The sequence below is a fragment of the Ovis aries genome, chromosome 19 (assembly GCF_016772045.2).
Source record: "Ovis aries strain OAR_USU_Benz2616 breed Rambouillet chromosome 19, ARS-UI_Ramb_v3.0, whole genome shotgun sequence".
NCBI classification, from domain to species: domain Eukaryota; kingdom Metazoa; phylum Chordata; class Mammalia; order Artiodactyla; family Bovidae; genus Ovis; species Ovis aries.
The window spans coordinates 58,257,593-58,281,761 of NC_056072.1; the positions used below are offsets into that span (position 1 = coordinate 58,257,593).

Here is a 24,169-nt window from a genome sequence, read left to right on the forward strand (position 1 = left end):
AGGGACTGAACCCATGTCTCCTGCACTGCAGGTGGATTCTTTATTTTTTGAGCCACCAGAAAAGAACGCTCCCAAACTCCCAGGTGAGCCTGGTGTATAGGCTGAGCTAAGCCTGGTTGGGTGGGGACGAGGGAGAAGAAAAGGGGATTCTGGACCCATAGTTTCCAAGAAAGGCTTGGCTCAGCGAGATAGAGACTTCTGACTTACAGGCTGGATTGACACTTTCTCAGGACCCCAGAAACGTCATGGGTCAGGAGCCCCCCCGCCCCCGGTCCCCACCCTGCTCTGGAGCCTGGGAGGAAGCGTGTTGAGGGATGACAGCAGACGCCACTGACTGCACGGCTCACTAGGGACCCGGTGATTTAGAGCAGGGGTCCCCAACTCCGCCGGTCTGCGGGCTGTTAGAAGCCAGGCCACGCAGCAGAAGGTGCGCCGTGGGCAAGCGGGCACTGCTGCGCTGCCGTTCCCCATTGCTCGCGTTACGGCCTGAGCCATCCCCCTCCTCCCCGTGGAAACCCTGTCCCCACAAAGCCAGTCCCTGGGGCCAAAGAGGGTGCAGACCGCTGGCTTAGAGGAGATGCCCTTCCATGACCTCGAACACTCCTTCCCAGCTAAGGAACTAGGTCTCACAGAGGGGATGTGACAACCAAAGTCCCACGGCCTGCACGTGGCAACAGCAACAGAGCTCAGAGTGCCCAGCTCTTTCCTCACCCCCGCAGAGTGGGCCACAGAGCCAGGGCGCCTACCTTCCCAAAGCCCAGCCCACCTGGAACCCTCTTCCCCAGGGCCCATGACAGTCCTCAAAGGACAGGGCACAGCAGGCTAACAGAAGAGCACAGGGGGTTCCCCTACAGAGGCCGCCAGCCTGTCAGAAGTCCTCTGGACTCGGCACCACTCAGTCCTGTCCCACTTTGGCTTACATACCTCCAGTGATGGGCAGCTCACTACCTATGCAGGCTGCCTCAGTATAACACATTTGTTGAATCATTATTATGACATCAAACTCTAGCAAGTTCTTTACATGGACTCATCTAACCAGCACAGTGACCCTTGGAGGTAGATGCTATTGCTCTTTTCACGGGTGAAGAAACTTGAGTCTCAGAGAGATTAAGCGACTGGTCTTGGGTCCTACAAGTAGGAAGTGGCAGAGCCAGGGCTTGAACCCAGGCGGTCAGGCCGCAGAGGCCACACTCCTCACCCGGGCACCCATCTCCCGTCTCACCAGCCGAGGTTAACAGAATACGCCCGGAGCGTACAACGCACCCCAGAAGACACGTTTGCGGACAGACAAGTGATGCAGAGAATGAGAGCTCACAGGCGAGATGAACACGTGCGTGGAACAAGGACGGAGAGGAGACCGGGGTCCAGGCAGGATGTCAAGGAGGGGAAGACTCAGTGAACGACCATAAACCTTGCTGAATGGAGGCACCTCTGTTCTTAACCCCAAAACCCATTTTCCAGCCACCCGGCAACCCCTTTGAGAACAAAGTCATCTGTCGGACCACCAGGAAAACCTGCACACCACATCCTGGGAAGGTGCTGGCGGGCCCCACGGACCATCCTCCCAGACACACACACAGACACAACCCAGATGGGAGGAGCTGCCGACAAGCAGGCTCCGCAGGGCTCATGTTGTGCCCACGGCCGGGGGCTGGGGGGCAAACATGTCTGCAGCGGCCACGCAGATGCCCAGCGGTGGCGGGTGAGGCAGAGGACATGCCCAAGCTGGGCATGGTCCCCAAGCACAGAGGCGACGAGTGGGGGTCTGGGCGCAAGCTGTTCCCGCCTGCACGTGCTCCCTGCCATTGCTCTTCCTCCCCGCATGCCCTTCTCAATTCCCACGTCCCTGCTGTCCCTGGCGCCCCATGCCGCGTTCTCCAGGGAGGGTGTCCAGACACTGCCGGCTGGAACGGCCTCCCCCTTGGCCTGAGCCCCTGTATTTCCCAGTCTGCCCCAAGCTCCACTAGGCTGGGTCCCTCTCGGGTCAGGTCCACGATGTTTCCTCCGAGCAAACCTCAGACCCTCCCCCACCAAGCCATGGGAGACCAGCTACCCAGGCAGGAGGGCTCCAAGACTCAGGGTCACGCAGCAAATGAACACCCAGCTGGGGTATACAGCCCCGGACCGTCCGGACCCCAGCTCCACCCGTTTGCCTCGGAAGGGACTGTGGCCCCACTGAAGTACGGCCTCAGCAGCTGAGGTCACGTGCTCACTGTGCCTGGCGTACTGGCTGTGCCACGCACATGCCACGTAATCGCCAAACGGGGAGCAGTGCCTTGAGCACCCCCTTCTCACAGATGATGAAACAGAGGCCCAAGAGGAAGCTCAAGACCACAGAGATGCCGGGCGGCCCTGCTCTGAAGCCCGGCCTCCCTGCCCCCAGACCCCACATCCTGTCCTGCTGCCCACGCGTCTCAATGCCCGCTCTTCAGTGAGCAGCCGGGTCATGCCTCAGTTCCAGCTCTGACTCAGGCCCATCCCTGGGGAGAGCGGCTTCCCAGGGGGTCAGTGGAGAAGCAGGGCAGGACACCAGGGGAGCGTGGGGGCCGTGCTGAGAGCCCACATGCAGAGGTCGGGCCCTTTGGCATGTGGCTGCGGGCGTGGCGGGCGGGCGTGGAGCAGAGCAGGGGGCGTGGCGGCAGGCGGGGCTCTGGCTTACCCACGCACTTCCTGTGCATATTGAGGATAAAGCCCTCAGCACAGACCACTGTGTGGTTGACACAGTAGAAGGATCCCAGGGTGTTCACACAGAACTGTCGCCGGTTACAATCGTGAGCGCCCAGCAGGCACTCATCTTGGTCTAGTGATACGTCGCGAGAGGAGAAACAGAAGGGCCGTTAGAGAGGTGTGGCCTCCAGTGACAGATGGGGAAACTGAGGCCCAGAAGGGCAGGGAGCTGCCCGGGGCCTCTCAGCCCATCCATCAGCAGTCCCTCTGGGCTTTGGGCCCAAGTCTGAGTTTGTGCAGTCAAGAGAGGAGGGAGCAGGAGCTCCGGTAAGGGCAGGGGGCCAGGCGAAGCTCAGCGAGGGCAGACAGCCTGCCTGCGGTAACACAGCGGGCGGGACCAGAGGCTGTCCCCCGCCCGTGCTCCGGAGACACTCCACCTCCATGGACGGCCAGGGGAGTCACAGGTGCTGGGGGCTGCAAACCTGAGCGCTGAGGGGGCCAGGCTGGGGACATCCGCAGGAGCAGGGGCCAAGGGGGCTCCGTGGGCACTGCTGAGCCTGTTCTCTGTCCAAAGGGGAACTGGAGCTGTGGGCTCGGATATTATAAAGATCCGAGAAGAACCTGAAATTTGGATTCTTCTGAGAACAGTTCTGGAGCTGTCACTGTTGGTCACCTGGTGGATGATTTTAAACAGGATGGAGCCCAGCAGGACTCCCCTGCAGGGCAGGCTGCACCCATGGAACACCCTCACACGCACCCCCTGACCTGGACACCACAGCCTTCACCGCTGGGGGCCCTGCAGACAGAAGCGGGGGCCTGGAGGAGCAGGGACACAGGCCCAGGAGAGATACAGGTCCCGGGAGATGGGGAGCAGAGCCAGCCTGGCCCCCACCATCTGAGAGAAAGGCTTGCCAGGCACCGCCGTGCTGTGCATGCTGGGCAAGTCTCCCACGCTTTCTGGGCATAAGGATGGTTTCCGCCCACACCAGAGCCGTCTCAGGCAGGCGGCTGGAGGGTTTTGGCTGCTGACAGGGAGGGGGGTCTTTCCCAGACAGGCGTAACCCCCCAGGGCCCCCACCAGCATCGTGGCTCCTGAACGTGAACTAAAGCATAAAGCAACTCTGACACCATCGGCACGCTCTGTGCCCACGCCGCCGCCCAACACAGAGGGGCTCCAGGTGACGCTCACTGCGGGAACCACGCCCTGATGGCCCCATCGCATAGAGAGCGGGCGGGCCCAGCCCGCAGGGCAGACCCCTCGCCCCGGGACGAGACCCAGACTGAGCAGGCTCACGGGTGCGAAAGGGACACACTTCCAGACCCTTTCCAGCCCCTCTGTGAAGGCAGCGTCGCCGACACCCATACCCCTCCGTGGTTTCTGAGAGCAGGCCCCCTAGCTGGGCCGCCCCCGCCCCGGCCTTGCTCCCCAGGGCGGCCAGCGGGAGGCACTGCCTGCTGTCCTGGCCTCACCCATGGCTGGAACAGGGGCTGTGAGCGAGAGGAGGCGTGCTAGGTGCTCAGTCGTGTCCAACTCTTTGCGACCCCATGGACTGAAGCCCGCCAGGCTCCTCTGCCCATGGGGATTCTCCAGGCAAGAACACTGGAGTGGGGTGCTGTGCATTCCTACAGGGAATCTTTCCGACCCAGGGATCAAACCCAGGTCTCTTGCGTTGCAGGCAGTTTCTTTACCACGTGAGCCACCAGCAGGGCTAACAGAAAGGTCCCACCGAGATACGGACTCGGATTTCTGGATTCAGAGTCTGGAGTGCTCACCATTATAGGGGCAAGGCGGTCACAGGCCAAGACAGGCCACTCACGGGGGTTGACCCTCAAGGACAGAGCCGGTCAGAGCGGGGCCCAGGGGGCCTCGGGCCCCTCCCCAGACCTACTGGGCCAGATCGCTAGGGCCAGGTGGCATTCTCAGGATCGGTGTGGCCCCAGGCCCCCGGGCTACACACTCAGGTTTGGGAAGGCCTGCTCCAGGGGGCGGCGGGGCTGTAGTCACCCCACGTGCCCACTGGGGCTGCACGCACGCCCGGCGCGTGGTGTGGCAGCGGTCTCAGCCGCTCCCCGTGCCGCCAGCGGTCGCGGAAGCCACGCCCGCTCTCGGCACAGCGGGGCTCAGCCCTGCACCGCCTCCCCCATGCCGGGCCCACTCAGGTGTGCGGAGGGCGGCAGGGACTCACCTTCACAGGACACGCCGTCCGCCATGATGGCAAAGCCGGGCAAGCAGGAGCACACGGCCGCGTCCCCGACGACCCTGCAGACCTGCTTGCAGGGCCCGTTGTCTGCCAGGAAAGTGGACGCGTTAGCTGCTCAGTCGGGTCTGACTCTTCGCGACCCCGACCCCATGGACTGCAGCCCCACCAGGCTTCTCCGTCCCTGGGATTCTCCAGGCAAGACTACTGGAGTGAGTTGCCATGCCCTCCTCCAGGGGATCTTCCCGACCCAGGGATTGAGCCCGGGTCTCCTGCGCTGCAGGCAGACTCCTTATTGTCTGCCAGGAGACCACCCAGCCCAGCACCCCCAGCTCCAGCCTACACATGGAGGGGCTGGGAGCCAGGGAACCCCAGTCCCGACCCTTTCCATAAGGTCTCCCCTCCCTGCTCACACCCTGCTGGGGTCTGGGCTCCGCCACCATCACCCAGCCCTCCCTCAAGTGCCAGGGATGCCGGCAGAAGGAGATGGAGAGGGCGGAGTGAAGGATGCAGAGAACTTTCCGCACGTCACTGAATGCAGGCTGCACGGCTCCTGGGCAAGCAGAGCTTCTACGCGCTCGGTTTTACAGAAACTGAGCCTGAAGGCGGCTGACGGGCTGTCCGGGGGCCACACACGCTCGTCCCAGGCCGTGTCCCCCATCTCACTTCTCCCAGCACAGACTGCGAGCTCAGCCAACCTCCCCGAGCAGAAGTACCCCTTGGCAGGGCCACCTTGCTCACGCCCAGCCCCAGAGGGCTCCCCGCCTGCCCGCGGCCAGGTTTACCTTGGCAGATGTTGGGATGCGGCACGGACAATGAGATGGTGTTGGGGGCCTCCTGGGAGGACTCGGGCCTCTGCGCAGACTCCTCTGTGGCCTCCGGCTTGGAGGGGCCGCCATCTGTCACGGGCAGGGCAGACAAGCGAGGGTGTCTCATGTCTGCAGTCAACCTCAGGCCCTTACAGGTGTCACTCGGGGCATTCGAGCGGGGGTGGCTCATTTCACACACACCCCCCACCCCCTCAATCCCAAGGCAGAGGAAACAGAGGCTTAGGGAGGAACACATTTCAGGCAAGATCCACCTCACAGCTAATCAGAGTCGGAGGCAGGGAGGGGAATGGTCTCTAGACTCAGATGACTCTACCCTGGAAGCTGGCAGGGAGAAAGTCCTCCTGGACCGGGTGCTGGGGCCTGACCACCGCAGGCCCAGTGCTGGGGACACAGTCTGGGGACACGGGGGCCTCCTCTGTGGCCCAGGTCCTGGCCCTGAGCTTGAATCCAGGGTGGGGTGCGGGGGTCCCCTGCAGATGGATTTCCAGGAGGGAGCCATCTGCCTGGGCTCACAAACCGATCGCTCAGGACCCCTGGCAGCTGTGGGTTCCTACATGTGCATGGCGGGAGGGGCAGGACTAACCCCCATCCTGCAGCGCACCACACCCTGCTGGCAGGGCCGGCCCCGCCCCCACCCCCCGGGCCCTCACCTGGGCGGCAGGTGCGGCCGTCATCCTGCAGCGAGAAGCCAGGGAAGCAGGCGCAGCGGTAGGAGCCCACCGTGTTGATGCATAGGTGCTGGCACAGCTCCCCCGGGAGGAGCAGGCACTCGTCCTGGTCGTCGCCCGGCAGGCTGTTGGGCAGCTCGGTCTCCGTGCCCAGCGACAGGGCCTCCCGGCTCGCCAACTCTGCCTCTGAAACTGGGGCGGGGGTCCGTGCTCGTGATGAGAGCCAGGCTGGCCCCAGAGAGTGGCTGAGACCACACCACAGGCCCTCAGGAAATCTGATCAGGTCCTCCCCAGAACCTTCCATGTGCTCAGCTGAGACAGCATGATGTAGGATGGAGGGGCACGTGGATGGCGGGGCGCGTGGATGGAGGGGCGCGTGGATGGAGGGGCGCGTGGATGGCGGGGCGCGTGGATGGCGGGGCGCGTGGATGAGCAGGTAGATGAATAGGCTGATGGAGAGGTGAGTGCTGGGTTCGGTGGATGGATGGAGGGGTGGGTGGATCAGGGAATGAGTGGTAGGAAGATGGACCAGGATTGGCGGGGGCTGGGTGAAACGGATGGGTGGATGGGGAGGAATAAGTATGGATGTGTAGGTGAAAAAGCAGATCGGAGGATGCATGGGTAGAGGGTGGAGGGAGATGGGTGGCACGCCCTCATGCGGAACGGATGGTTACACAGAAAAGCGAATGAGGCCACCGTCTTGAAAATAACAGGAGTCCATCATCGGAAGCCACGGGAGAACTCTGTCAAGAGCAGACCTCGGGAAGGCGACCGAGGTCCCCACAGAAGGCCAGAGGGCACCGCCTTGTCTTGAAGCCCCAGCAGCTGTCCCCCGCCACCCACCGGCCCCCGGCCTGGCTTGGGGAGCAGCACGCACCTCTCCGTGGTGCGGCCTCAGGCTCTGGAGGCCGGCGGACCTCGGGCACAATGAGGGGGTCTTCACCCTCACAGCAGGAGAGCATGACGTGGTTGCAGGGGTAGCCGAGGTTGGGGTTGGACTCACAGGACTGGCCCTCAGCCCGCACGCGGAGCCCCAGGCCGCAGCAGTCACAGCATTGCTGGAGAGAAACGGATGGTCGCTGCCCAGCCCACAGGCCTTCTCCACCTGCCTTCCCCACGGCCGGAGGGCCCATGGGGCTCACTCCGGGCCCCCAGGCTCAGAGGAGGGGCTGATAAACGGGAGCGGATTCACCCCCTCTGGTTTCTTCTGCCCAGGACGTGTTCTCCAGGGACAGACGTGTCACCTGTCCCCAGGTCCTGTGTCTGGCTCAGCTAGTGCAAGTGACTTTAATAATTCATAAATGACTTCTCATGAAAAGAACTACAAGTTAGCCCCTGGCCACGCCCATTAACTGCCCCTGTATTTACCAGCAGACTCCAGTTCTGTTCTGCTGCCTAAAAGACAGCACCTCCCACGCCCCTTGAAGTTAGAGACAGGGGTCGGTGGGTGGAGCTTTCAGGAGAGCTCTTAACTGGGGTTAGCGCAACTTGAAAGCACATCTTTTTACATTTTTACTTCCTCCTTTCTGGAACAGATGTGATGGCTGGAGCTCTAGCAGCTATCTTGTGTCATGAGGTGACCTTAGCGACGGAAACTACAGGATCAAGCGGAAATACAGAAGCTTGGGTGCTCAGAGATATCTTTAGATTCACTGTGCCAGCCTGCCTGCCTCCAAAATCAAAGCCTGTCATTTGTTTAAACTACTGTGGCAGACTGACTGCAGTAACGGTGCCAGCGGCTCGCTCTCCACTGTGCCCTCTGTCTTCGCAGAGTGGTAGTGCTGATTCTCCTCCTGAAAGAGAGGGCTCATTTCCCAGTCTCTTGACCGCACCTCGTGACTTGCTTCAGTCAACAAGAGGAGGCAGAAGTGCCGGAGGGCCCTTCTCAGCCCTGGCCCCAAAAAGCCCTGCACACCTCTGCTTCCTGTGTCGGAGGCCTGCCCAGCCACGACCTGAACAAGCCCACGCTAGCCTGCTGGACGTTGGGGCCACATGGAGCAGAGAAACACTGTCCCAAGTGACGGCCATCCTGCATCTAGCCCGCAAAGCCACTGGCTTAGAGCAGCCACGAACGGACCGAAAAAGAAACCGAAAGCCCTGTGAGGGCAGGGGATTGCGTGTGATCCATCTCTGTGTTCTGCGTGACACGGGGCCCGGCACACACTGGTGGTCCGTCAATATTCCCGAATGAATGGGTCCATGGGCCGCCCCCAGGAGGGAGCCCCACAGCCTGCCCACTCCCTCTGCGCTCGAGGACCTGCGGGCTCGGGCCGCGAGCCCCGGGGCAGCTTGCCTTGTACAGGGAGACGCCGCAGGTGTCGTTGTCCTCGTCCCCACAGGCCTCGCCCTCCTTGGCGCCCAGCACGCCAGCCATGCAGCTCTTCTCCTTCAAGTAGGACACGCAGCAGTGCTTCTGGGCCGTCCTGCAACAGAGCCGCGCCTCAGCCCCACCGAGCACCATGTCCTCCAGGGACCCCGCTTTCCCAGCGGAGGACGCTCGGCTCAGGGAAGGAATGCCCCGCCGAGGTCCGCTGCAGGCGGGGTCCCTGCTGGCACGGGGGCAGCAGCTGGACGGCACAGCCCCACCAAGTGCCGTGAGCTCTGTTCTCAGCTTAACTAGGGTGACTCAGGCCTGGGCCCCATGGGGCTCCAGGCTCAGTGTCCCTGACCAGTGGTGGGGGTCAGCGTCCCTGGTCCTGCCTCCAGTAACTGTAGGGCTGAGAGAGCCGATGGACCAGCACCCAAGATGGGGGATGAAAGAGCAGGCTTCAGCCTTGCTTGAGGAAGGCCACGTCCCAGCAAGGGCCAGCCGGTGGCAAGAACGGCTGCCTATGAAGCAGCGAGGTGCCCGGCACAGCAGGACTACAGGCAAGCGCTGGAGCGCTAGGTTCAAGACTCCCGAGTACGGCCCGCCCTAATGCCTAGGCAGCCCGAGAGCAAAGGGGCGAGGCTAGTATTTGAGTATTTCTAGCAGAGGGCTTCCCAGGTGGCTGTGCTTAAAGAACCTGCCTGCCAGTGCAAGAGAGGAGAGAGACTCACGTTCGATCCCTGGGTCGGGGAGACCCCCTGGAGGAGGGCACGGCAACCCACCCCAGTATTCCTGCCTGGAGAACCCCATGGATAGAGGAGTCCATGGGGTCACACACAGTGGGACAGGACTGAGCGGCTCAGCACCCAGCAGGGGCTTGGTGCCTGGAGAGCGGGAAAGTGCGTGTCAGTCAGATGAGCAGGCGGATTCTGTACCATCTGAGCCACCGGGACAGTAGGAGGCACGGGATCTAATCCAGGCCAATCTCCAGTGAGCTGTGTGGCTCGGGGTGAATCATATGCCCTCTCTGAACCTTATGCAGAAAGAGGAGCAGGCTGGATGAGACGGCGCGTCCCAGGAATAAGGAGGGGGTGAATGTCTGAGAGGACGTCCCCTGGGCCTGGCACAGGGAGGGCGTGGGCAAAAAGGCTTCCTTTGCTGAGTCAACCGTCAGAAGAAGCGATCAAGGCTCAAGGCTGAGCAGAGCCCTGGAGCAGTACCTGGTCAGAGAAGCAGCCAGCTGTTCCCGGGTGACGGCAGGCCCTGTCCCCTGCTGCCAGCTGCCCACTTCTGACCGGTCAGCCGCTAGGCTGCACGGTGGGCTGGCTCTCAGGGCCAGTCCGGGGCTCCCCACACCCGGAGAGCACCCGCGGGCACCTGACGTGTGCAGAGGGCTCCCGGGGCAGCGCAGGGTCCGGGGCTGGGGACGCGGGGCCGACTCCCGCCCTACCTGCACACGTCGCCCTCGGCGCTGCTCTCGGGGATGTCCAGGCACTCGTCGCTGTCGATGGCCCACTGCTGCCCGGCTGCGCAGCACGTCTCGATCAGGTCCTTCGTGGACACTGTGGGCAAAAACGCGAGCAGAGTCAGCGCCCGGATGGGGCCCATGGTGCCCAGGTGTGCAGGCCCGGCAGGTACAGAGGCTGCCGGCGCCCGGCCAGATCCCTGTCCATCGCTGGGCAGGGGCCTCGCCCACCTGCTGCCGCCCATGCGGGCCACCGCCAGCCCACAGCTCGCAAGCACGACTGTCTCTGCAGAGCTGCCTGGGCAGGTAAGTCCAGCCGGGGGGAGCTGACCACCAGCTAGGCAGGGTTCACGGACCCATTCCCTCTCCAAGGGGACAGCCCAGTGGGACCAGGAGTATCATCAGCTCCTTCCCTGGTCCCTTCCCTGGGCAGTTTCACCAAACGAACCACAATGTGCCCAAGAACCTCCAACCCAGACTCTGCCTCTGAGGCACCAGATAAGACACCAACACGTGAGCAGCGGCATCATCGTCGGGGAAAGTTCTTGGGGAGGACGGGTGTGCTGACTGGGGAGGACAGGAGGAGCTGGGGCTTGGGAGAAGGTCTTAAAGGCACAGACCACAGTTAAAATATGGATGCCTTTTCCTACTCCAGAATTAACATTCCTTGAATAACCAAGAGCTTCGTGGACAAATACAGCAGGCTGCTGACAGGTTAGGAGGTGTTTTTGGAGCGTCTACACTGACAAAGAGTTGCTACTGAGAAATACAGTAACCTCCTGGAAATAAACATGAAAAAAAACAACCCCCAAAGTAGAGTATCTGTGAAGCCAGAAAAATGGGGAAGAGTGATGAATGCCAGGCGCCGGCCCTGGTGCCCTGGGCACGGGAGCGGTGACCGCAGCAGCCAGTCTGGGTGGACACCTGGCCCCTCGCACAGTTGGGCACATCGGTGTCCCGGGCCCAGCGGTCCTGCTCCCGGCGTCTACGGCAGGACAGTCATCATCGCAGGGACCCACATTCACCAGCTCGAGAGCGCTCACTTCAGTGAAGCTCATGCAGGTGGTGAGGAGGCAACCTAAGTGCTCATCACTGGAGTCTCTCTTAGCAAGAGAGAGTCTTGCTAAGATGATAAGGAGCCGGGAAATACGGAAGGTAAGTAACGCAACCATTTGCCTCCGCAGTCTGAAAACAAATGACATTCAAAGACGGAGCCCAACTTGGACGCCTATGTGCGTGCTGAGGAGCAGCACAGCTTCACAGAGTAACTTCATGCCTGGGTCCACAACTCGGGGCTACCGCGTACAGTCCTCTCTCTTCCCTGAAGACTCAGCGTCCTGCTCTGTTATGCAGACCCACAGCGGCACAGCTGCCAAAGCCTACGAGGACCTCAAAATGTCCTTGAGCAGTTCACAGAACCCAGCAGGGCTGAGGAACAAAAGCACCAAGACACGGCAGCGGCCTGCAAGGTTCTGGCAGCAGAGAGCTCAGCAGGAACCATCTGCGTCATTGGCGTAGCGTGCATTTCAAGTCACTGAGCTTTCCTGAGTTTCAGTTTCCCTTCTGAAAGCAGAGGCAATAAGCTCTGACATCAACCTGAAGGCTGTTCTGAGGCACCAGGGGGATGCAAAACATTCTTCAAAATCAGTGTCTACCAAAACAAGTAACAGACGTCACGCCCAGTGCTGAGACATCAGGCACGTGCCCACTGCAGGCAAAAGTATCCATGAGCGCTCCTGCTCAGCACTGTCTGAGAGATGCTGGCAGACACAATAAAGCAAGAAAAAAAGAAGAGGCAGCAGAGAAACATCGGAAGAGAAGACACGACTCATTCTCTGCAGACGTCACGGTTTCATCTCTCCAGAAAATCCAAAGGAATCAACGTTAACACAGTACTGAAATGAACACTAATTATTATTATCGTTTGGTAGAAAAAAATCAACACATAGAAACTGGTGGCTTTACCATACACCAGCTACAATTAAATAGAAAGGGAAAAGAAAAGAAGTCCCACACTACAGAGAAAGAAACCGGGAAATAAATCCATAGTAAACACACTAAATCTACGTGAAGAAAAAAGTCGCCTCATTGATGCTTTTGAGCTGTGGTGTGGGAGAAGACTCTTGAGAGTCCCTTGGACTGCAAGGAGATCCAACCAGTCCATTCTAAAGGAGATCAGTCCTGGGTGTTCTTTGGAAGGAATGATGCTGAAGCTGAAACTCCAGTACTTTGGCCACCTCATGCGAAAAGTTGACTCATTGCAAAAGACTCTGATGCTGGGAGGGATTAGGGGCAGGAGGAGAAGGGGACGACAGAGGATGAGATGGCTGGATGGCATCACCGACTCGATGGACATGGGTTTGGGTGAACTCAGGGAGATAGTGGAAGACAGGGAAGCCTGGCGTGCTGTAGTTCGTGGGGTCGCAGAGAGTTGGACACATGACTCACAGACTGAACAGCAATAAAACGTCTCAATAAAGCTCAATAAAGGGGAGAAAGAAAGCACAATTCATAAGCAAGAAGGAAAGCCTTAACCCAAGCAACTGGATAAAAGCTGAGAGCGCCTGATGGTAAAACGCAGCCCCAGTCTTACCGCATCACTCACTTTCTAGTCTCCTCACGGCGCTGATCACTATGTGAAGCCCTCTTATTATCCATGAGCTTCCTTTTTCACTTGTCTGTTTCGTCCCCTCAGGGTAGGACCTGAGTCTCTGTGGCCCCTGAGAGTGATGCCACCATCCACACTTTATCCTCTCCCATCACACTCCAGGCACGTGGGAGTCTCGCCTTGCTTGAACACCTCTGGTGATGGGGAGCTCACTGTACCCAGGCAGCTTGTCCCTTTCCGCCCAGCTCAGCACACAATGTCCTTTCTTTCAGAGGACTGAATTCTTTCTTCCTAAACCTTCTCCAAGACGGCCCTAAAGATCAGCAGATGGCAACAGACCCCTGGGGCTCAGCCAGATGGCCGGAGGTAGGTGCCGTATCAGGGTAACACTAACGGCTGGAATGCGCTGAGTGCTGGCCACAAGCCAGGCGGGAGCCAGGCGCTTTGATCTCCACAGCCATTTATTACGGGTGGGAACCCCGGTCAGGCCCACTCGAGATCAGGCAGGGAGCCGGACGTCCCATGCCTCAGTTTCCCCTCTCCAGCCTCAGCTTCTCCACTTGGGCGGCCGGGCGGCTTGATGCAGCAGGGCCCTGGAGGCCCTGTCTGAGCATCTCAGCGCCAGCCCGGGAAGAGGCTCCCTGCCCTGTGGACGGAGCAGGATCCCTTCCTGCCCCCGCCCCCCAGCAGACGCCAGGTCCCAGCCTGCACTTGGCAGGCTCCCCACCATTCTCTCCTAGTCTTCCCCCCTTTCTCAGACAAAGGAACGCAGGGGCGTGACCCCTGAGGTTGGGAGGGCCACCCACTTGGAGCGGGTGGGGGATTGGCTCGGGTGCCAAGCCTGGCACTGCCCGGTACTGTCCACGGTGCGGGAGTGGGAGGCAGGGCTAGCAAAGCCCACCAGCTGTGGACCCCGGCTTCTTGTCCAGAGCGCAGCACCCCCAGGACCCCTGCCCCACCCATCACCCCCTCTGCAGTCGCAAGCTTCGTCTCTCGGGGTCTTTTTAAGCTCCTGGGCACCGAGCCCACAGAGTTCCGGCCCCAGGGCTCTTCCGTGTGTCCACACCCTGGTTGGCTGAGCTCGCCCAGGCTTGCTCCTGCACACGTGGCTGAGCGACCAGCCCGGAGCACCCTCTGGCGCTGCCACGGCCAGGGTCTGTCCAGTAACTGACTTTCCCCAGACCACCTCTCCCCGGGTGGTCCCTGTGCCAACCTCAGGAGCCGCCTGGACTCTCCAGCCCCTGCCCCCTGCCCTCAGCGACCTCTGTTCTGCTTCCTGTCTCTGAATTTGTGGCCAGGAGAAGGTGGACCTGCGGGCAGGTCCATGTGCTGCAAAGGGGCGCACAGCACACCACGCCCCATGAAGACCCGGTGACCCGCAGAGACGCGGCCTTGAGGGAGCAGCCGTCACGGCCAGACACTGAGCTTCCTCGCAGGGGAAGCTCCGACCCAGGGAAGGGCGCCTGCCGAGGTGGCAATGCTGCTACGAGCACGAGGTGCCCGTGCCTGCAGAAGCCAGGACGGCGGTGATCGGGCAGGCAGCTGCAGCCTCTGCCCCCACGGCTGGTGCTGAGGTGGGTGGCACCTACCTCAAGCCCTTCCGCCACCGTCCAGCAAGTACCCCATAACAAAGGCATTACTGGAGAAGATTGTCTGGCTAGAAAATTCTCAGACTGAAGATGCAAAGAGTTCTGGACAGCTTTGTCCCCAAAAGTGCCACAAGCGAGACACCAAAGGCCAAGTGTGAGATTCTACTTACCTAGAATTACACAGAGGACTCTACTTACACAGGATTCTGCTGATAAAGAGAGAAGGCAGAGGAGAGGTTACTGAGGGCAGGGGCAGCGATGAGGGGTTAGTGTTTCACGGGGACAGAGCTTCCATTTGAGAAGAAGAGAATACGCTCGGGAGTTGGACGGTGGGGAGGGTGGTGATGGTTACATACCAGGATGAGCATCCCTAAGGCCACGGACGTGTACATTTAAAACCAGTTACAATGCTCAGTGCTATACTACGTGCCGTTTCCCACAACAGGAAGAAAATAACGCACGGCAGCATAAACACAAAGGGGTGAGGCAGCGCCTCCCCTCTGAGAAACCGATCAGCCCACAGGTCTACAGTGGGCACGCACACCCAAGTCCCGGACACCAGCTGCCCCGGAATGTGCGACAGCGAAGGCGCAGACCCAGCCACCCCCGCCGACAGGGCAGCGACGAAACAGCTGGTGCCACGACCGCCGCACTGCACACGAGTGTCAGAAAGGACACGCTCGGCGCCAGATCTTCACGCAACGCCGTGGAACAACTTCCCGTTAGACGACAAGGAGCGAAGAAGGCAGGCTTCACGCTGAGCAGCGCCTAGTAAGCCACTGCCGACCTCTTCAGACCTGGAGGAGGAAACAGCACCCTACTCCAACATTCCTGACTGTCAAAATCCCACGGACAGAGGAGCCTGGGGGGCTACATACAGTCCACGGGGTCGCAGAGAGTCGGGCACGACTTAGCAGCACCTTTTCAAAGGGACACAGACACACACACGGAGGGTTTCAGGAGGGGTAACAGCGAGGGGCCTGGCCCTGGCGAGGAGGCAGCGCCCTGTCACTCACTGCTGGCCTCTTTTGTGCTTTTTATGTGTCTTCCTTATCGCAGGCAGGTATTGCCTACTGAAGAGAAGTGCTGTTATAAAAAAGACCCTGAGCTTCTGGGGACTCTAACCTCCTTTGATCACAGGAAATGGGGGGGGGGGGGCAATCCATCCCGGAGGTCGTGACCCCTCCAGAGGGTTCCCTCTCCCAGACATCAGAGCCCTAGAGAACGGCGGCTTTGGAAATGCTACAGAAAAATGTCCACCTGCAGGGTGATGGGCGGCCACCACCACCAGCGCCCTGTTTGGACAGGATGTTTGCGGGCCCTGAGCAAACAGCCCGGGGAACGCCGCGGCGCCGATGCTCTGTGTTCTTGGGGGGAGGAGTCACCTGCAGGCCCTGGCTGTGCCTGGACGCCTTTCACAATGACTGGAAGACGGACAGGCAAGCAAGACTCTGAGCGCTGTCTTCCCGCCCCAGGATCCTGGACACGATGGCTGAGAACCAGCAGGAGTGGTTGGGCTGAGCCCAGCTGCCAGGCCCAGGCCATCCAGCCCCTCAGAGATGCCTCCATCCCTCACCCAGGGCAGGAGGCCCCCAGCATCGCCACCCCTCACAGCCCCTCTCACCGCCTAGCTTCCCTGTGGGGGGTGCCCACTGACTCCCTCCCCCGACCTGAGTCAGCACCTCACCCACCTGCCGACTACCCCAGCCTGACCTGCGAGGTGCCCGGCCACCCTGGCTGACTGGCTCGACCTCTGGCCTGGTGGGCACCAGCCTGCAGCCGCAGCAGGTAGAGGAAGAGGTCCCATCCCCAGCCCCGTTTCAGAGGTGAACAGATAGCAGTCCCGACCACACACCCAGCCAGAGGCAGTCAGGCGGCCAGAGAGCAAAAGTTCCCAAGGGACTCCAGTAACTCAGGGCAGTGAGCAAGACAGCTTGACCATGGAACAGAAAAGAGAGATCAGAAAAAACCTACCCAGGCACACCCGACCCTGACTACGGAGCCTGCAGTGGGCGGGGCGGGGGGCCGCGAGACGGGCTTCTCAACACCCAGACTGGGGGCAACTGAATACCCATTTGAATCAAGACAGTATGGTACTGGCACAAAACCAGAAATACACACAAGATAGAAAGCCCAGAGATAAGCCCACTCGCCTACAGGCACCTTATCTTTGACAAAGGAGCCAAGAAGATACAATGGGGCAAATAGCCCCTTCAGTAAGTTGGTGCCGGGAAAACTGGACAGCTACGTGTAGGAGAATGAAATGAGAACACTCCCAACACCACACACAAAGATAAACTCAAAATGGATTAAAGACCTAAATGTAAGACCAGAAACTATAAACCTCTTTGAGGAAAACATAGGCAGAACACTCTGACGTAAATCGCAGCAAGACCCTCTATGACCCACCTCCTGGAGTAATGGAAATAAAAGCAAAAATAAACAAGTGGGACCTCATTAAACCTAAAAGCTTTTGTATAGAAAAAGGAAGGAATTTTGACTCCTACTCACGCTACCCAGAGCAAAAAGCGAGATCTAATGTGGAAGGTGAAATAAGTTAAAAGATCCAGAGTGTAACAAAGGAAAATATTTTCATGACTCCAGGGTAGACAAAGATTTCTTGAAAAGCGCAAAAAATACATTACCGTAAAAGTAAAGATCAATAAAGTGTATTTCACTAAACTGAGAAGTCTTCACTCCTCAGAAGACAGCGTCTGCAATGTGCCGATCAGAAAATGTCATCATGAGACTGGAAAGAAAAGGCAGGGAATGAGATGAGGCATTTGTGACCCAGCTGAAGATGTATCCTCAGAACATCTCAAGAATTCCTAGGCACTGGCAAGACAAAGAAACCTAATTTAGAAACGGGCAAAGAACAACAAACTGTTCAACAGTAATATGAAAATATGCTCAACGTCATCAGATGCCAGGGAATGCAAATTAAAACCACCGTGAGATCCCTCTACACGGCCACCAGGTTGGCGATGATGAAACAGACCACATCCAGTGTCGGCAAAGACGGGACAGCTGGAGTGTTGCTCATGGCTGGTGGGGACAGAAACCAGTGACATTCTGGAAAACTGGCAGGGTCGGCCACAGCTCAGATGCAGCAACTCCTCTGCTGGGTGAACACCTTTCGGAAACACAGAATGTCCTCAGCCACGGTACTCACTACAGTTGCTCACTGGAAACAGCCCGAACCTCCATCCACACCGCGACAGATCAATAAACTATGATTTATCCCTGCGACGGAGCAATAAAGAGCAGCGTTTTAAAATGAATTACTGCTACACGCAGCAGTCTGCATGACTCTGCAACACACGGTCCTGAGCTCAAGAAGTTAAACGCAAGTGAAATCGTATCATATGGTTCCCATTACACACAATAAATTCAAGAATAGGCAGGAATCATTGATAGTGATAAGTCAGCCTTGCGGCTTCCACGGTGGGGGTGGGGTGGGGGGAGGGAGAGCAGAACTGGCCGAGAAGGGGTACCAGGAAGATTCTGGCCCACTCGAGATGTTCTGTGTCTTGATCTGGGTGGAGCTGCCTGGAACCTACTGAGCTTTTTTTATGAAGAGTCCTGTGCTTTACAGACATAGTACTTTATAAAACTATACGGTAAGACATAAAAAAGTTTTAAGGGAGTACTATTAAATTAATCTCGATGAAAAGATGCTCCAGAGCCTCTACGGTATTCTTTAATAAAAACTTTCAGAAAGAAGGAAAGTCAAGCAATAAAACAACACGAACTGGAAAAGATCTCATCGTCCCTGATTAGATACTAGTTTACAAAAGCAACCGGAGGGGCCTCGGGAAGTATAGACGCAGCAGGAGGGCACTGGCCGCTGTTGGGTGGAGGACCGCAGCAGCAGTGTATCCAGAGATGCCTTCATTTCTCAGTTGCAACATACTGTGCCAGACCAAACCACGTCCATCACACACGCATCTGCGCCCTGTGACTGAAACCAGAGAGAAAGGACAAGCCCTGGACAGTTACAGGACTGAGATTTCTTTCCCAAGCCCAAGCCGCTTAGAGGGTCTGTCCCAGCTCCCTGGTGGGGGTTGGGATAGCAGGTGGGACTTGAGAGGCCGGTTGCTGTGGCTGGCAGAGCCGCAGATACTTGCAGGCTCTACGGTGGGCTTTGTTGATGCGGACGGGCCATGCCAGGCTTCCGGCCAGTCCTGGGAAGCTCTGGAAGGTAGTAGGCAGTGGTCGGATGACCAGCACAAGTCCTACCCTCCCAGCCTCACCAGGGAGTAGGGGCGTGGGTCTGTTGGGGGCGTTTTAAAGGGCTAGGGCTGTTGGTACCGTCACTGTCAATGAGAAGCCAACACCACGCGAAGAGAATAGCCGCTTGTACAAAAGCAGGCTGCCCTGATCGGGGGCCGTGCAGAGACTCCTGACAGGCTCTGCTCTGTTCAAGAGGCGTGTGGGGCCCGGGCACCACGGTTAGCGGATGCCACCCCAGAAAGGGCCACTGGGCACAGGGAACCTGCAGGCAAACGCTGACAAACTGAACGGGACCAGCCTTGTTTTCTGAGAAGGAAACTTTCCCAGAAACAAGGAAGCAACAATGAGACACAAGCACTTGGACGCTGCAGCGGACAGCTCACGCCCGAAGGGTGAGCGAGCCACTGGAGAGGAGTCCAGAAGCAGATACTGCAGGCATCTTTCTGACGCAGGGCACGTGACCGAGGCTGGGTTCCCAGGAGAGTGGCCTTCGTCTGGAAGGAGCCCTGTCCCGCCCTCCACCCAGGCTCACCTCGGCCACCAGCCAGCCCGGCCCCTGCCGAGGCTCCTGGTGGCCCCAGATGTGGGGGCACTCCCTTGCTGTGCTTCTAGAGGCTTCTGCAGACCCCCGTACCCCAGCACAGGCTTGCAGTGTAACTCACACTGCAGGAAAACCAAGACATCTGACACGGACTTTGTTCCTCCTTAGAAAGAACTGTGAACTCGCTCTGGTTCATTATGAGCTTCAGAAACGGCCGCTACCCCAGACGACGCTTTGGCTCAGACTAGAGTCTGATGGCATTCCGGTTCCTGGGATAGCTTTTCGTTTTATAGACAAATCTCGTAAGCGACATCATTCTATTTTCCTGTTCTTTCCAGATAGTTTAATTACCAGTTCATCATACATGCCCACAGTTTAATAAGAAAAGATGTTTATCTATAAGGCAATTTGGGTTTTCCCGAGCCAGTATTTACTCTAAGAGAAATGTAAATATAACTTCAATTCCCATCTTATTAAAACTGACTCGTCAAAAACATTTTTAAAAATCACATAAAAAAAACTGGACAAGTTTTTTTTTTTTTTCTCCTGTTCTGAGATGAGATGCAAACAGGAAGCAGAGCATCAGCAGAGGGGACATGAAAAATCCTGCCTGGGGAAGGAGCAGCAGGCACCCTGGGGTCCGTCATCAGATGAGGCAGTGGGGTGGGTGGTGGGGGGGTGCATACTGGGCAAGGGTCTGGGGCTCAAGGTTTCCAGTGTTCCCAGGTGGGATGCCCTGGGCCAGGCTGGGGTCCTTCTGGAACCAAATTCCCAGCGACTTTCTGTGTCTCGTAACCCACACACGTGGCCCACCCAACCCAGACCTTGGCCAGATCTCCTCCCCACCCCACCCGCAAATATCTCCATCCTTTGTCCCCATCCCCCGAAGTCTGCAGTGTGTGGCGAATATTCAAAGTGAAGGGACCCAGAAGAGATGGGTAACACCCCCAGCCCCACTGAGGACCCGAACTGGGCATCACCGGGAGCAGAGCTGGGAAGACGGAACCCTGCTCTCCCTCCCACAGGCTGAGCCACTGCAGACAACACCCTCAGCCTCTCTGTTCCGGGATCCAGGCTCTGGGGGGCAGGCGGCGATAGACAAGGAATCACGAGACCTACCCTGAGCGACCAGCTCCCACCCCTGAGGCCACCCGCCTGACCAGGTGGGCCCAACTTGGCGGGAAAGAAACAGGCCGGCCGCTCCCCTCTCTGAGCAGGTCTCCATGGCCCAGACCTCCGCTCTGACTCCCACAGCTCCTCCACGGGAGTCGGCGCCCGGCCCCCACGCCTCCCTCCAGGATGGGCCCGCGAGCTGCCCTGGCCCACCGAGCTGGGGCCGCCTGTCTCAGCAAGCACACACTGCTCCCCGGCTGGGAGGTGGCGTCCAGCTGACCCTGATCCACCGCCTGGCCTGCTCACTGCTCACCCTCTCCAGGAGCCTAGAGCCTGTTTTCTGGACTTGGATTCTGCTAGGCCAGGAGTCGGAGCTTTGGGGACCCCACCCTCTAAGCTTGCTGTGAAGTCTGCCAGGCCCCCGTTGGCCTCTGTGTCCTAGACGTATAATTAGGGGCAGTTGGCGCTCTCTGAGTCTAAACAAGGCAGCAAGCTGATGCCCACTGCACGCTTTGCTGGGGCCTTGATATACATTTACAGACCTGCAGACTTGATTCAAAATTCCAGATCCGAGGCATCTTTAGGAAAATCTAAGGTGACAGGTCATGCCGCCTTGTCCCCCCTCATTCTGCAGCAACGCTGGAGCTGGGGACCTGGAGCCTCGATCTTCTGACTACGGGGAGAACCACACCCCCCGGGCCAGGCAGCTGGAAAAACCCCAGGAGGCGCCATCAGTGGTCGGTCGGCAAACATCCGCTTCACCACCCTCAGTGACCCTGCACGTGGACGTCACCTCCCTGTGCCTCAGGCGCCTTGGCTATGAGGTGGGGATGACGGCCCCCCCATGCCACGGGTGTCCCGGTTTGTAACACCTTGATCAATACATGTCCAGGGAGGACCACAGCGCCTGCCACGGGATGCATACACAGCCCGACCCAGGCTGAAGGAGGAGATGCTCCCCATTTCTGGGATGTCAGCCCACGGCCAGGCTGTGCTGCCGAAGGCAGGACCCCGCAGGACGGGAGCTGAGTCCGTGGACAGGCGTCAAAACGAAGGTGCAGGGCAGGGGCCAGCCTGGCGGGGAGTGGGGGGAAATCTCTACAGGTCTCGGGGGGCTGGAGGGGCAGGCGGGGGTGGGGGCAGACAGTAAGCCGCTGAACTCCCCCAGCCAACCCTACGAGGCCCGGCCCCTTTGCCTCTTCACCAGAGGGACAACTCTTGGCCCCAGAAAAGGCCACATCTGTTCACTTAAGGAGAAACAAACCCGCAGCCCACCGCCCAGAGTGCAGGGCCCCGGGGCAGGGATAGAACGGGGCTCAGGCCACGGCAGCTGCTCTGGGCGGGCGGTCATGCCCTCTCTCCGCTGGTCAGTAATCCATGGCGGGGAGAGCTTACCCTTCTGTCTCACCGATGCTGACACTGAGCCTCAGAGAGGGTGCGTCCATCGCCTGACGTCACACAGCCAGAGCCTCAGAGGCAAGGCTCTCGCCCAGGGACTCGCCTTCTGAAGACCAAGCTGGCTCATGGCCAGCACAACTCGGCCCCAAGCCCGACTTCCCTGCGTGGAGATCCCAGAGCAGGCAGGGAGGGCCCAGTAGACACCCTGTCCACACACAGCTGGCCTCGGCCGGACAGAAGCTCCTCCTGGAGGCCCCAGACGCTGGAGGACCAGGGGCCCGAGGCTGTACAACCCCAGCCCCACCTGCAGGAAGCGCTGGAGGATGACGGGGCTGACACTCCCCCCGGGGAGCCCACCCCCCCCCACCTCTGAGCTGTAGGTCACGGGGCACCCGGGCTCTGGAAGGTTCAGGGTGCAGGAGGCCCAGGGGGCTTGGCTGGGCCTCAGGAGAGCCACTTGGTGGGTGAACAGGAAGCAGCCTGGAGCTCAGAGGGACTGCCTTCCAGTGGAGCGCCCAGGACACTGGCGTGAGGCCAGCCCTGCTACGCGGCAGACCCCAGCAGGCGGTCCAGCTGAGAGTGTACTCTAGCAGGGAGCCCTCAGGAAGCCCACGGAAGAGATGAGAAAGTCGAGGCCCGGGGCAGTGAAGCGATGTGCCTGAGGTCACACAGCCAGCGAGGGGGAGGGCAGCTGCAGCCTTGGGGACCAGGCCAGGGACCCCCGAGGATCAGAAGGACCTGGATTCGCAGCTGGCCCACCACTGCTCGCGGCTGGGCGGCAGGCTGTGTCCCCTGGTGGGAGGGGACTCGCTGGAAGGCTGTTTAGGGGCTGAGATGAGGTTCCCAGAGCAGAGGCCTGGGGTAGATTCACTGCAACGACCACCCAATGTGCTTCCTTTCTTTCCCAAACCCCCTGTAATGTAAAAATCAGGAGGGACCCTCGACCCCAGGCCAGCGTCCTGCTCGGCGGGCAGCAGACGCGGAGAAAGCAGTGGCTGAGCCGGTTCCGAGCCCGGTCCAAGAGTCCCCGTGCGCATCTCATCTTTCCCTGGGAGCCCTGTTTCCACGATGGGATCGGGCGTGTTGGGCGGCGGCAGGTGGCCTGGTAGGGGCTGTCCTGAAACAACTGCTCCCAGAGCAGCCCCTCCCAGCGGCCACTCCCAGCCTGGGGCAGCGAGCCTGGCCGAACCGTGGTCTTGGGAGCCGGAAGCAACGCGTACGGTGCACCGCAGAGGTTCCGCGGAGGCGGAAGACCGTGCATCCATTCGTGCCGTGACTGAGGCGCGTCCCCCGCTGGGAGGACTGCCACCGGTTTGGCGAGACGGCAGAGAGATCACCCGCACCCCACGCAGGGCTGGCGGACCTCCCGGGGGGCCCTCGGCCGAAGCAGGCAAGAGAGGAGCGCACGTGCACGCCAGCGGTCCTGGGGGACACGTCCCTCCGGCCGAGGTGCAAGCACCTCACAGCCCTGCTCAGCGCTCTCCTTGGCGCTCTTCAGCATCTGACACAGATCTGATATGTTCTCACGGGTGGCTGTGGGCATCCCCTCCCACAGGGTGGAGGGCCCGTGAGGGGTGCCAACTTCATTCCGTTTGATCTCAGCTGTCTCTCTGGCACCTAGAATTGTGCAGGAGGCACTCATAAATATTTGCTGACTCAGTATCTTAGGAAACAGGCATTCTTGTACACGGCAGGTGTGAGTACCGTCTGGTACCATTCATGGAGGGGAGTTGGCAGGCACCGATTAGACGCACACACCCCGTGGTCTCTCCAGCAGAGCCCATGGCAGCTGGCTGGTGCTTCCCTGGAGAAAAGCGTGCAGGCAGCCATTAAAACAGGAGTGGCGTGCGCACAGCAGCCCTTCTCCAAAGGGTCCACACTGGAAACAAGCCCACAGCCCTTCAGGAGGAGGAACCACCAACCGGGGTCTGTCCTCACCATGGAGCGGCTCTCAGCCACAAAAAGGACGAACCGCGGCGCCCACAACATGTGGGCATGAACGTGCCGTGCTGAGCGCAAGTCGCCACCCCAGAGAGCGGACTACACGGCTCCGTTCACAAAGCTCCCAGAGCGGCTTGCGGTCAGGGCAGCAGTTCTGGGGACGGGCACAGACGAGGGGACCCTGCATCTCGGGATGATGCCTCATGATCCAGGTGCTGGGCACGCGGGCGTTCACCTCTGAGACGTATCATTGAGCCGCAAGTTTCTGAGGCTGCCCAGGGGGCGTGGTGGGAAGAACCCGCCTGCCAAGGCCGGGGACACAGGGAGACAAGGGACACAAGGTCAACCCCTGGGTCGGGAAGATGCCCTGGAGTAGCAAACGGCAGAGTCAGACACGACCGAGTGGCTGGGAGCATGCACGCGTGGACGCTTCTGAGAGGGTCTCAGAAGCTAAATGGCTCACCAAGAGTAAAGAGAGAAACCCACGTGGACACGGACCCGGCAACTTCCTGCCAGGACAGGAAGACGTTCACTGGGGCAATGGAGAGAACCGAGCATCCACCAGCAGGGATAGTGAGCAACTGCGGGGGTGAGCAGAGAGCAGAGCTCC

At 59.5% G+C, this 24,169-nt stretch overlaps 1 protein-coding gene across 9 annotated transcripts in view; it reads right to left on the minus strand.

Annotated features, from left to right (window-relative positions):
* FBLN2 (fibulin 2) overlaps positions 1-24,169 on the minus strand; it is an 87,739-nt gene that overhangs the window by 12,424 nt on the left and 51,146 nt on the right. For 7 of the 9 annotated variants that reach the window (XM_060402958.1, XM_027957828.3, XM_060402959.1 and 4 more), the window contains 7 exons: positions 10,122-10,233; positions 8,657-8,786; positions 7,241-7,421; positions 6,346-6,555; positions 5,651-5,764; positions 4,854-4,955; positions 2,660-2,800 (listed from right to left, as the gene is read on the minus strand). In XM_060402958.1, the coding sequence (XP_060258941.1) occupies positions 2,660-2,800; positions 4,854-4,955; positions 5,651-5,764; positions 6,346-6,555; positions 7,241-7,421; positions 8,657-8,786; positions 10,122-10,233 (990 nt within the window). The remainder of the gene's footprint in view (positions 1-2,659; positions 2,801-4,853; positions 4,956-5,650; positions 5,765-6,345; positions 6,556-7,240; positions 7,422-8,656; positions 8,787-10,121; positions 10,234-24,169) is intronic. The other 2 variants (XM_060402961.1, XM_060402960.1) reach the window with 1 other exon arrangement.